The sequence below is a fragment of the Polypterus senegalus genome, chromosome 15 (genome assembly GCF_016835505.1).
Source record: "Polypterus senegalus isolate Bchr_013 chromosome 15, ASM1683550v1, whole genome shotgun sequence".
NCBI classification, from domain to species: Eukaryota; Metazoa; Chordata; class Cladistia; order Polypteriformes; family Polypteridae; genus Polypterus; species Polypterus senegalus.
In genome coordinates this window covers 3,669,281-3,683,839 of record NC_053168.1, presented here as the reverse complement: position 1 = coordinate 3,683,839, position 14,559 = coordinate 3,669,281, and the positions used below count along the sequence as shown (strand labels likewise).

The window sequence follows — 14,559 nt, the reverse complement described above, 5'->3', positions numbered from 1 at the left end:
TCGGAAATGCTTGTAATTCTACTTCAGTATACCACAGAAACATCTGACAAAAAGATTTAAAAACACTGAAGCAGCAGACTATGTGAAAATTAATATTTGCGTCATTCTCAAAACCTTTTGCCATGGCTGTAGTGAGCACATATCTCATATGTCTGAATGGAACAGGCGTAAACAAGATCCATTCTCCAGTTAAGAATGATTATTACACTTGGAGTCCATTTTTGATAGTTGACATTCTGTATTAGTACATGGGCTTAAACAATAGCTTCTTCTTCTTCTTTTGGCTGCTCCCGTTAGGGGTTGCCACAGCAGATCATCTTCTTTCATATCTTTCTGTCCTCATCATCTTGTTCTGTAACACCCATCACCTGCATGTCCTTTCTCACCACATCCATAAACCTTCTCTTAGGCCTTCCTCTTTTCCTTTAACCTGGCAGCTCCATCCTTAGCACCCTTCTCCCAATATACTCAGCATCTCTCCTCTGTACATGTCCAAACCAATGCCATCTCGCCTCTTTAACTTTGTCTTCCAACTTGAGCTGACCCTCTAATGTCCTCATTTCTAATCCTGTCCATCCCCATCACACCCAATGCAAATCTTAGCATCTTTAACTCGGCCACCTCCAGCTCTGTCTCCTGCTTTCTGCTCAGTGCCACCGTCTCCTACCCATACAGCAAAGCTGGTCTCACTGCCGTCCTGTAGACCTTCCCTGTCACTCTTGCTGATACTCGTCTGTCACAAATCGCTCCTGACACTCTTCTCCACCCACTCCAGCCTGCCTGCACTCTCTTTTTCACTTCTATTTCACACTCAGCGTTACTCTGTACTGTTGATCCCAAGTAATTAAACTCCTCCACCTTCATCAACTCCACTCCCTTCATCCTCACCATTCCACTGACCTCCCTCTAATTCACACACATGTATTCTGTCGTGGTGGTCCTACTGACCTTCACTCCTCTCCTCTCATATCTCCACCTCTCCAGGGTCTCCTCATCCTGCTCCCTACTATAACTACAGATCACAATGTCATCAGCAAACATCAAAGTCCACGGGCAAAGTCTGGAAATAATAATATTCTTAACATGTCAATTTTGAACTCAATTTTGGAACAAATCTAAATATGGAGGGAAAGATTAGGAGAATTTCCTGCCGTATTTCCAAATTGCTTTTTAGCTTTCCTCATACCCCCTTTATACATTCCTCTGATGCGCCTATAAACCCTAATCATGTACACATCATACAGCTATTTTTCCTTTGTAATTATTTTTATTGTTTTTGAACTCTTTTTTTTATCTTAGGGTTCTCTTTAATTTCTTAATGTTTCTAAATTTTGACATAAATTTGTGCCGTCTTGTGTGTCAAGCACTGTTAAATCTGCTCCACTGTCCCTTGACCTTCTCCATACATAATCCTTTGACCCAGCTTATTTGGATAGAATTATTAGAATACTAGCCAAATGATGTAATATAATACATTTTAAAATCTACTATATAATTAAACACTAAAGTCTGTGTGTCCAGTCCCTCATCCCTCAGAACAACGTGATTTTGACTTTGGTGATGCAATGAAAGAGGAAGTGTGAGTGTGAGACGCACGAGGAAGAAGTAAAGACACTCGCTGAGAGAGTCACCTTCAAAAATGAAAGCTATAAAACTAGACAAGAGGTTGAGAAAGGTGACTTAAAAATAATGACAGAGTCTGAGAAGCAGGCTTTACAAGAACATGCTTGAGAAAGGGAGCGCCTGTGAAGAGAGCTTCAGACACACACAGATACAGAGGAGAGGCTCTGAAGGTACACACAGGACAAAAGAGAGCAAATATTTTAAAATGATTGTATTATCATTCTTCGACAGGAATCGTGACTAGTAACTGATAGTTCTTGCCCTCTGTGTACCTTCAGCCACTCTCCTGGGTATCCTCACCCTCCCATGACTGGCGCTCCCTCTTTTCGGCATTGTTCCTGTAAAGCAGGGGTGGGCAGATTCAGTCTTGGAGGGCCGCAGTGGCTGCAGGTTTTTTGCTCCAACCCAATTACTTCGTAAGAAGCACTTATTGCTCAAGTAACACTTCTGCTTCACTTTAGTTGTCTCGCTCGTTAAGATTTTGAACCTTTATTACTTATTGTAGTCTTAAACAGCTGTAGTCTTGGTTTTTAATAGCTCCTTATTAGCATTATCCACTGCATCCACTTAACAGTGTCATTTCCAGACAGAGGAGTAGCTTCAGTGACAGACTTTTGTCACCGTCCTGCTCCACTGACAGACTAAAGAGATCGTTCCTCCCCCACACTATGCGACTCTTCAATTCCACCCGGGGAAGTAAATGCTATCATTAATTTTAATTTTTTTCATTTTTTTATTTTTATTACTATTTAATTTAATATTGTTTCTTTGTATCAGTATACTGCTGCTGGATTATGTGAATTTCCCCTTGGGATTAATAAAGTATCTATCTATCTATCTATCTATCTATCTATCTATCTATCTATCTATCTATCTATCTATCTATCTATTATATAGTGCCTTTCAAATCTATATCTATCTATCTATCTATCTATCTATCTATCTATCTATCTATCTATCTATCTATCAATAAGATGCAAATAACAAAAGAAACCAGCATTTCTCCATTGAGCTTGTTTCCATTTACACCAGTGTGTATTCATCGTGCACTGTTTGGTTTAATTAAATACTTGGAAGGAAAGTGAAGAGAAAAAAGTGATGCACTGATAATAACTTGTCTGTTTTAGACTTCAAATCATTTGGATGATATCAATAGAAAGGAAAAAAAATCTAGGATATGAGAATGACTTGACATGGCAGACTTAAAGCACTAACAAGCCATGAAATTAAATAATTGACAAGGATTGGTTTTTAATTAAGCAACTGGGTTGGAACAAAAACCTGCAACCACTGTGGCCCCCCAGGACTGAATTTTCCCACCTGTGCTCTAAAGCCTACTTCACGTACTCTGTCTTTTCAAGGTGCCTTGCTTGCATCCAGACCAAATATTTAATTCCCGCATCCTGGCACTGAGGGTTCCCATAGAGCGCAAATGTGAATATCGGCAGAGATTCTTTGCAGCCTTTGTCGATTTTCGCAAAGCATTCGACTCGGTTGATCGAGCTGCCCTGTGGGACATCCTGAGGGTTCACGAGATCCCCTTGAGGTTGCTGGATGTCATGGCCAGCCTGTACACTGGTACTGTGAGTGCTGTGCAGAGTGGAGACGGGACCTCTGCATTTTTCCCAGTTGATTCTGGGGTCCGTCAGCGGTGTGTTCTGCTCCTACTCTGTTCAATGCTTGTATGGACTGGGTGTTGGGCAAGGTCGTGGGGTTCAGCGTCTGTGGAGCATCTGTTGGTGAAGAAAGATTCACAGATCTTGACTTTGCTGATGATGCTGTGATCTTCGCGGAGTCAATGGAGGCTCTGATCGGGGTGCTAGAGAGACTGAGCGAGGAGTCTGAGTGTCTGGGCTTGCGAGTGTCCTGATAAAAACCAAGAGCCAGGCTTTTAATGACCTCTTGGGCACGGCCATCAGCGGTGTGTCTGTCTGTTTGTGGAGAGAGTGGCGACCTCGTCGAGAGGTTCACTTACCTCGGCAGTGACATTCATGTCTCTGGTGACTCTTCTTGTGAAGTCAGTAGACGGATTGGGAGAGCATGGGGCGGTCATGAGGTCGCTGGAAAGGGGTGTGTGGCGCTCCTGATATCTGTGCAAAAGGACGAAGGTCTAAGTCTAAAGTCCTGGTGCTTCCTGTCTTGCTATATGGTTGTGAGACATGGACGCTATCCAGTGACCTGAGATGAAGACTGAACTCCTTTGGTACTGTTGGTTTGACTTCATATCAAATGAGCGGTTGCTCATGGAGGGAGCGTAAGTTACGGCACTACGGCCATGTGGAGCGTTTCCCTGAGGATGATCCAGCTCATAAGATCCTCATTGTTGGGGACCCAAATGGCTTGACGTAACACCTGGCTGCAGCAGATGGAGGGTCATTTCCAGAGGGTAGGACTGGACCGTGTGGGGGGTTGCAAACCGGGATCCTGAGTTGTTCCGCTGTGTAATGGGTGCGGCAACGTACTGTATCAGTGCATGCTCCCCAACTTGACTTGACTTGAAAGTGACTCTTGGCAGGCCTCAATTACTTTTACTCCTCCTCATGTGACTCACAATTGTACTTTCTCTTCCAATCACATCACCAAAGCTGAATTGACCAATCAGATAGCTCCTATGGGCCGGACACATGCACACCTTAGTGTTGTATTATAGAGTAGGTGAAGTATGTACAGATTATTAGTGGATAGCCCTACTGTAAACGTAACGTTTCAACGCTCAAGGAATCATTAAATAAATCTACAAGACAGTAGACACAAACGAGAGGCATATTCCTGTTTTTCAAACAGCATACATGTTTGTCTTCTTACTCCTTATAAACATCTCGTAAGTTTACATAATGATAAGTGAGTGACTTATTTCTTACGGCTGTTTCAGTAAATGAGGGGAGTATACAATATATAGTGCTCCTTTAATTGTATAGTAAGCTAACTCCTCTCAACTTTGCACTCTAACAGGTTGCTCAGATGATCCAGAGGGAGCCAGAAAAGCGCTTAATGGCAGAGGAGTATCTTAAACAACAGAGGAACAAAGCTTTTCCTGATATTTTTTATACGTTCTTGCAGCCATACATGGCTCAGTTTGCCAAGGAGACTTTCCAGTCTGCTGATGAACGTATTCTTGTGATCCGCAAAGATCTTGACAACATCATCCACAATCTATGTGGTTGTGACCAAACGGAAAAGACTGAAGGTGAAACCAAGGAACATGGCCTGGTGATTCTAGTATCTGTCATTACCTCCTGCCTTCAGACCCTCTGTTACTGTGATTCCAAGCTGGCGGCTCTGGAGCTCATTCTGCATCTCGCAGGGAGGTTGTCGGTGGAAATCTTGCTGGATCGCATCACGCCATACCTGTTGCATTTCTGCAATGACCCAGTGCCCAGAGTAAGGGCAGAAGCTGTTAGAACACTAACTAAAGTTCTCGCCCTTGTCAAGGAAGTTCCTCGAAATGACATCAATATCTACCCAGAGTACATTCTTCCAGGAATTGCTCATTTAACACAAGATGAAGCTACCATAGTGAGATTAGCATATGCAGGTAACTATAATACTGTATATATATATATATATATATATAAAATGTGTGTGTGTGTGTATGTGGTGTGTGTATAAATGTTTGTATTAATACAATATGTGTAGATTTTGGTCAGGTGCAGGGATGACCAATAACTTGATTAATATTTGGGGAGCCAACTAGGTTATCCTGCTTAATATCAGGATAAATAATTAAAGGTTATGCCCATCTTGACGTAATTGCACTGGGGCTTGTGAGCCAAAAGAAAGAGAGATGAAAAAAAAAAAAAGGGTAATTCAGTCAGTGCTTCAGGAACTCTGTTTCACTGGTAGACCATTGTCCAAATGACATCACCTCCCGGGAGCCTAGATTCCTTATAATCGGTGACAGAGCCCCTGAGATGTTCCTTGGATGCACATGCATGACAATATATATATATATGTGTGTGTGTGTGTGTGTGTGTGTGTATACATATATACATATACACACATACAGTATATACATATACTCACAAACATATACACACATATATATATATATATATATATATATATATATATATATATATATATATATACATATACACACTATATGGCAAATGGCAAATGTCAATATTTTATTTGTAATAGAACGTAGATGACAGATCAAACGTTTAATCCGAGTAAATGTATCATTTTAAAGGAAAAATATGTTGATTCAAAATTTCACGGTGTCAACAAATCCTAAAAAAGTTGGGACAAGTAGCAATAAGAGGCTGGAAAAAGTAAATTTGAGCATAACGAAGAGCTGGAAGACCAATAAACACTAATTAGGTCAATTGGCAACATGATTGGGTATAAAAGAGCTTCTCAGAGTGGCAGTGTCTCTCAGAAGCCAAGATGGGTAGAGGATCACCAATTCCCACAATGTTGCAGAAAGATAGTGGAGCAATATCAGAAAGGTGTTACCCAGCGAAAAATTGCAAAGACTTTGCATCTATCATCATCAACTGTGCATAACATCATCCGAAGATTCAGAGAATCTGGAACAATCTCTGTGCGTAAGGGTCAAGGCCGTAAAACCATACTGGATGCCCGTGATCTCCGGCCCTTAAGCGACACTGCACCACAAACAGGAATGCTACTGTAAAGGAAATCACAGAATGGGCTCAGGAATACTTCCAGAAACCATTGTCAGTGAACACAATCCACCGTGCCATCCCCCGTTGCCAGCTGAAACTCTACAGTGCAAAGAAGAAGCCATTTCTAAGCAAGATCCACAAGCTCAGGCGTTGTCACTGGGCCAGGGATCATTTAAAATGGAGTGTGGCAAAATGGAAGACTGTTCTGTGGTCAGGCGAGTCACGATTCAAGTTCTTTTGGAAATCTGGGACGCCATGTCATCCGGACCAAAGAGGACAAGGACAACCCAAGTTGTTATCAACGCTCAGTTCAGAAGCCTGCATCTCTGATGGTATGGGGTTGCATGAGTGCGTGTGGCATGGGCAGCTTGCATGTCTGGAAAGGCACCATCAATGCAGAAAAATATATTCAGGTTCTAGAACAACATATGCTCCCATCCAGGCGTCATCTCTTTCAGGGAAGACCCTGCATTTTTCAACAAGATAATGCCAGACCACATTCTGCATCAATCACAACATCATGGCTGCGTGGAGAAGGATCCGGGTACTGAAATGGCCAGTCTGCAGTCCAGATCTTTCACCTATAGAGAACATTTGGCGCATCATAAAGAGGAAGGTGCACAAAGAAGGCCCAAGACGATTGAACAGTTAGAGGCCTGTATTAGACAAGAATGGGAGAGCATTCCTATTTCTAAACTTGAGAAACTGGTCTCCTCGGTCCCCAGACGTCTGTTGAGTGTTGTAAGAAGAAGGGGAGATGCCACACAGTGGTGAAAATGGCCTTGTCCCAACTTTTTGGGATTTGTTGACACCATGAAATTCTGAATCAACATATTTTTCCCTTAAAATGATACATTTTCTCAGTTTAAACTTTTGTTCCGTGATTTATGTTCTATTCTGAATAAAATATTAGAAGTTGGCACCTCCACATCATTGCATTCAGTTTTTATTCACGATTTGTATAGTGTCCCAACTTTTTTGGAATCCGGTTTGTATATATTTATATATATATATATATATATATATATATATATATATATATATATATATATATATATATATATATATATATATATATATATATATATATATATATATATATATACACACACACACAATATCTCACAAAAGTGTGTACACCTCTCACATTTTTATAAATATTTTATTATATCTTTTTATTGTACAACACTAAAGATATGACACTTTGATCCAATGTCAAGTAGTCCGTGTACAGATTGTATCACAGTGTAAATCTGTTGTCTCCTCAAAATAACTCAACACACAGCCATTAATGTCTAAACCTCTGGCAACAAAAGTGAGTCCACCCCTAAGTGAAAAATGTCCAAAGTGTGCCCAAAGTGTCAGTATTTTGTTTGCCCGCCCACCATTATTTTCCAGCACTGCCTTAACTCTCTTGGACATGGAGTTCACATGAGCTTCACAGGTTGCCAATGGAATCCTCTTTCACTCCTCCATGACGACATCACGGAGCTGCTGGATGTTAGAGACCTTGCGCTCCTCCACCTTCTGTTTGAGGATACCTTACAGATGCTCAACAAGGTTTCGGTCTGGAGACCTGCTTGGCCAGTCCAGCACCTTTACCCTCAGGTGTGTTTGGGATCGTAATCATGTTTCTGAAGAGAGGGAATCGTGCTCTGCTTTACAATACAATACAATTTATTTGTTGTATAGCCCAAAATCACACAGGAAGTGCCTCAATGGGCTTTAACAGGCCGTGCCTCTTGACAGCCCCCCAGCCTTGACTCTCTGAGAAGACAAGGAAAAACTCCCAATAAAAACCTTGTAGGGAAAAATGGAAGAAACCTCGGGAAAGGCAGTTCAAAGAGAGACCCCTTTCCAGGTAGGTTGGGCGTGCAGTGGGGGTCAAAAGTAGGGGGTCAATACAATACAATACACAGAACAGAAGTGCTTTAGTATGTCACAGTACATGTTGGCATTCATGGTTCCCTCAATGAACTGTAACTCCTCAGTGATGGCAGCACTCATGCGTCCCACCACCATGCTTGACTGTAGGCAAGACTCACTTGTCTTTGTACTCCTCACCTGGTTGCCGCCAAACACGCTTGACACCATCTGAACCAAATAAGTTGATCTTAGTCTCATTAGACCACAGGACATGGCTCCAGTAATCCATGTCCTTAGTCTGCTTGTCTTCAGCAAACTGTTTGCGGGCTTTCTTGTGCATCATCTTTAGAAGAGGCTTTCTTCTGGGACGGCAGCCATGCAGACCAATTTGATGTAGTGTGTGGCGTATGGTCTGAGCACTGAATGGCTGATCTCTGCAGCAATGCTGGCAGCATTTATATGCCTGTTTTCAAAAGACAACTTCTGGATATGACGCTGAGCACGTGCACTCAACTTCTTTGGTCGACCATGACGAGGCCTGTTCTGAGTGGAACCTTTCCTGTTCAACCACTGTATGGTCTTGGCCACTATGCTGCAGCTCAGTTTCAGGGTGTTGGCAATCTTCTCATAGCCTCGGCCATCTTTATGTAGAGCAACAATTCTTTTGTTCAGATCCTCAGAGAGTTCTTTGCCATGAGGTGCCACGATGAACTTCCAGTGACCAGTATGAAAGAGTGTGAGAGCGATAACACCAAATTTAACACACCTGCTCCCCATTCACATCTAAGACCTTATAACACTAAAAAGTCACATGACACTGGGGAGGGAAATGGCTAATTGGGCACAATTTGGACATTTTTCACTTAGGGGTGTACTCACTTTTGTTGCCAGCGGTTTAGACATTAATGGCTGTGTGTTGAGTTATTTTGTGGGGACAGCAGATTTACACTGTTATACAAGATGTGCACTGACTACTTTATATTGTATGAAAGTGTCATATCTTCAGTATTGTCCCATGAAAAGATATAATAAAATATTTACAAAAATGGGGAGGGATGTACTCACTTTTGTGAGATAGTTTATATATATATATATATATATATATATAGTAAAAAGAAAGCAGAGACAGTATAAAGGGTTGGGGTTTTTCCGGCCCCGTATATTGCGGACACTCCACAATAAACAAACAAAAGGTCAATGATATAAACAAAACAGTTCATATGCGCGACGCCGTTCTGAGGCGTCGACGGCCATTTTATAGGGAGGAGCCGGAAGTGGAGGAATGCTGGGAAGGAACCGTGAGGGAGGATGGGACTGCTGACGTCAAGGAAGATGGCGGAGGAAGGGCGGAAGTGGACGTACTGCGGGAAGGTTACAATGGCGGAGCGTCTTTTTTTCTGGAAGACAAAGGAGAAAGGTTAGTACCCCGCCACTCCCTACCGGCGAACGTCTTTCGAAGCGATGCAAGGTTCGTCCGCGGCTTCCTACTCGCGCATGCGTGACACGATATATATATATATACACCTCCATAACGGAAGGACCAGGGAAAGGAGCTTGCATGCGGCAATGCCTCCCCCGGAACAACAGAGGGCAGCCCCCTGGCTTGCTACAGGGCCACTGGTTTGGAGCATGAGTGCTCAACCCTGCTGAAGCCAGGGTGGCGCATGAAGAATAGTTGACCCCTGATCTGCGGGGCTGCTGCCACACCCGGAAGTACAGCCGATAGGAGACTGGAACACTTGGAGTACTTCCGAGTACTCTTTAAAAGGGGCCGCCTCACTCCACTTGGGTAGCCAAGTCGGGAGGTGGGGGACGAAGCTTGAGGGAGAAATGGAGGCAGAAGAGACGAGAGAAGAAAGGGACTCTGTGTTTGGGGTTTACTGGTGCTGTGGCGAGTGAGGGAAAAGCATTTTCCCACTGAAAGTCCCAGTGTTGTACTAGCACTTGTGCTTCTGTTGTGTCCAGGGTTTGGGGAGCTATATGTGTCCACAATATATATATGTAAGAGATGAAAGTAACATAATTTTGAAATACATTCAATAGTTTATGACAAAAAATTGTCCTGACATTTTGATTTACCTGAGCTACTGTACTGCTACATGCAAACCCTGCTCTGGGTTATGCAGGTTAGAACATGACATGACTGTATTTCAGCAGCAGTAGGTGTGTGGTGTGTTTAGATGTTTGTTTGGGTGGATTTTGGCATTTGGTGGACATTTCTGGATGTTACAGTAGTGTGATTTTAAACTCGTTATACTCTGGTCTCCTTGTACAAACAATAAGGAGTACACATTGTGCACCCAGGCCACCAAGTATGGCATATTTTACTGCGCGGCAAGAGGTCAAAAATCCGGGCATACCCTTTTAAGTAATACTCTCCCCAAAAATAAAGTTATTTTATTTGTTACTTACGTGCCCCATGTGTTTTGTAATAATGGTCAAGAAAAATGTTTCACCTCTTGGTCTCATGGAGAACAAAGATATAAATGTTTGCGATAAAATTGAAACCAAAGGTGACCACTGCTATGCAACAGCAAACGATATAAAAAAAGTAAAATTCATGTTGTTTGTGCCACATACTCCACATGTCCATTATCCAATCGTTTGCTCAGAACATGCAGAACTCAACCTTTTTTGTTCGCTAAAATATTATAAATAGAAACTCCCAGAAAAATCAGCGTACAGTATAAAGAGGGAACACATTCCCATATTACTGAGCTTTTTAAATGAAGACGGGACTCTCGATCTGTGAATGAGGGGGAGAGGCTGATGATCAGTCAGAAACTTGGTGTTATGGGAGTGTGTTTCCAGTTTATGACATGCACTGATTTTTTCATTTAATATTTATTTTATAATATTTTAGCAAAAAGGCATTTGTTTCGCATGTTGTGAGCAATCAATTGGATAAATTACATGGATTATAAGACATTAGGAACATGAGATTTTTTTTTTCTCCCACGGAAGTTTTTCATAACGTTTGCTGTTTTGACACCATTAGCTTGTATTGTATCATAATCTTGTTTATCTTTGTTCTCCATGACAACATGAGATTACAATTTTGTTTTTCACTTATCGCTACAAAACACATGGGGTAGCATATAAAAAATATAGAAGTTTAGGGTGGTGTATTCCTTTTAGGGTCTTGAATTTAAAATCAATCAACTTCTTTAAAGCCTTGTCATGGAAGTCAGTGTTTTTCACCCACTGTGTTGTGGCCCACTTTTGGTTCATGAGCTGCCTCTGGTGGATCACAAGTTGCTGTTGTTTATAATGGCGGTGAGACACCATTGTCTTTGATCATCTCCACTCTGATATACATGCTAGATTAAAGGGGGACTGCCTACCTCGCCATGAACATTACAGATAGTGTTTTTTTATAAGTAATAAATTGTTTTGTCCTTTTTTACTTTATTCATTCATTTGCTCTATAATATTGTCCTGATGACTTGATTTTTTTTTTATTATCTTATTTGTAGAATTGAAACATGATCATTTATTCTTTTTGCAGAAAACATAGCCCTTCTTGCTGAAACAGCACTTCGGTTTCTGGAATTAGTGCAGGAGAACCACCTAAATATGGAGCAAGATTTAAATAATGAAGAAACCGAGGAAGCATTACATCTCAATGAAAACTATGACTCAGGTATTTTATGGTGAAAATGTAAATAAATATACAGCAGACAATGTTTCATATCAACGTACCCAATGTTATTTATTTATTTTATACAAGCTGGACCTGCTGTATGCAGAGACATTTGACTTTAAGTGCAAACTTGTTTTATATCTCGGCAGATCTGACCATCTTACTGCTACCTACAAGCCTGTTATTGATAGCAGCAGCTCTCTGTTAGAAGTACTTGCATTTGTTTGGGGGTGGGGGGGTGGTTAGTGTTTATTTGTTATTACATTAATATATATAGATAGATACTTTATTAATCCCAAGGGGAAATTCACATAATCCAGCAGCAGTATACTGATACAAAGAAACAATATTAAATTAAATAGTAATAAAAATGAAAAGAATTAAAATAAAATTAATGTTCGCATTTACTCCCCCGAGTAGAATTGAAGAGTCACATAGTGTGGGGGAGGAACGATCTCCTCAGTCTGTCAGTGGAGCAGGACAGTGACAAAAGTCTGTCACTGAAGCTACTCCTCTGTCTGGAGATGACACTGTTAAGTGGATGCAGTGGATTCTTCATCATTGAGAGGAGTTTGCTTAATGCCCGTCGCTCTGCCACAGATGTTAAACTGTTAAACTGTCCAACTTTACTCCTACAATAGAGCCTGCCTTCTTAACAAGTTTGTCCAGGCGTGAGGCGTCTTTCATCTTTATGCTGCCACCCCAGCACACCACCGCATAGAAGAGGGCACTCGCCACAACCGTCTGGTAGAACATCTGCAGCATCTTACTGCAGATGTTGAAGGATGCCAACCTTCTCAGAAAGTATATTCTGCTCTGACCTTTCTTACATAGAGCATCAGTATTGGCAGTCCAGTCCAATTTGTCATCCAGCTGCACTCCCAGATATTTAAAGGTCTGCACCCTTTGCACACAGTCACCTCTGATGATCACAGGGTCCATGAGGGGCCTAGGCCTCCTAAAATCCACCACCAGCTCCTTGGTCTTGCTGGTGTTAAGGTGTAAGTGGTTTGAGTCGCCCCATTTAACAAAGTCTTTGATTAACTTTCTGTACTCCTCCTCCTGCCCACTCCTGATGCAGCCCACAATAGCAGTGTCATCAGCGAACTTTTGCACGTGGCAGGACTCCGAGTCATATTGGAAGTCTGATGTATGTTGGCTGAACAGGACCGGAGAAAGTACAGTCCCCTGCGGCGCCCCTGTATTGCTGCACACAATGTCAGACCTGCAGTTCCCAAAACGCACCTATTGAGGTCTGTCTGTAAGATAGTCCAAAATCCATGCCACAATATATATTATTATTTTTATATATTATATATACCGTATATAATATATATATATATACCGTATATACTTGTGTATAAGTCTTGAAACCCGAAAAATCGATTATAAAACCAGACCCCGATTTATACGTCCGTTCAAAAATACAAAACTTAATATTTTTTTTTATAGTTTTACTGTCAAATAATGCATAGAGTACGAGACACGTGTTTCACCCTAATTCTGGGCTCATCAGACGTTCACACTCACTGCACCCTCTCTCGGGAATCGAACCTCAGACGTCTGCGTTACGTGTGGCGTACTCTTTGTATTATTTGACAGATTACGAATGCCTTGAATGTAATTACCCCGATCCACATACTGTCAAATAAACGAACCACACGCCGTGGCGCATACGCGAAGAGGCTTCGCCTCTAGCGCTGACGTCCAAGGTTCGATTCTCGAGAGGGGGTGCAGTGAGTGTGTGCATCATCAGACGCTTTATAGAAATTATATAAAAAAAAAAATGAAGGTAGCATTAAAGGTAACAAATTATGCTTTTGTTGCATATTTAAGATGATACATATTTTTTCTAATTATTAATCTTTGTGAAGGTATTATTGCCCAGATATCAGAAATGGATTTTTAATATTGAGATGTGCACTTGGTGAGCATTTCCTGAGTATTCCTGAAGAGGCCAGTAAAACACAAACAATATGAGAAGTGATGACCAGCAGTTCCTTTTCAACTGAATAGAATACTGAGTAAGGTCCTTTACGGTCGATTACCGTGTACACATTTTCATAAATTGTGTGTGTGTTTGTGATTGCCCTTCTATGTGCTCTTAGAAAAGCTGAAATAGAAACTAATCATGAATACAACCCCATCTCTTTCTATAGCAAATGTTCATTTAAATCTTGTAGCTCAAAGTGCTTCACAAGAAGTTAAATAATAAAAATTACAAAGATAAAAAAAAGTACACCGATCAGCTACAACATTAAAACCATGGCTAGGTGAAGTGAATAGTGTTGATTATCTTGTTACAGTGGCACCTATCAAAGAGTTGGATTTCTTATACAGCAAGTGAATAGTCAGTTCTGGAAGATGATTTGTTGGGAGCATGAAAAATGGACAAGTGTAACGATCTGCGCGACTTTGACAAGGGACAAATTGTGATGACTAGATGACCTGGTCAGAGAATCTTCAAAATGGCAGGTCAAAAGTGGTCCAAGGAAGGACAACCGGTGAACCGGCAACAGGGTCATGGTTGTCCAAGGTTCATTAATACGTGTGAGGAACGAAGGCTAGCCCGTCTGGTCCAAATCACAGAAAAGCTACCGGAGTACAAATTAATGGAAGACTTAATGCTGGCCATTAGAGAAAAGTGTCAGGACACAGCATGTATCACAGCTTGCTGTGTAGCTGCTGACCAGTCAGCATGCCCATGCTGACCCTTTCCACCGCCGAAAGTGCCTACAATAGGTACTAATAGAAAGGTGATTTAAGCAATTTGGAACGTGGCATGGTTGTTGGTGC

The 14,559-nt window shown here is 41.5% G+C and overlaps 1 protein-coding gene across 1 annotated transcript in view; it reads left to right on the top strand.

Annotated features, from left to right (window-relative positions):
- pik3r4 (phosphoinositide-3-kinase, regulatory subunit 4) overlaps positions 1 to 14,559 on the top strand; it is a 137,308-nt gene that overhangs the window by 27,153 nt on the left and 95,596 nt on the right. The window contains exons 4-5 of the mRNA XM_039737397.1: positions 4,576 to 5,158; positions 11,629 to 11,763. Of these exons, the coding sequence (XP_039593331.1) occupies positions 4,576 to 5,158; positions 11,629 to 11,763 (718 nt within the window). The remainder of the gene's footprint in view (positions 1 to 4,575; positions 5,159 to 11,628; positions 11,764 to 14,559) is intronic.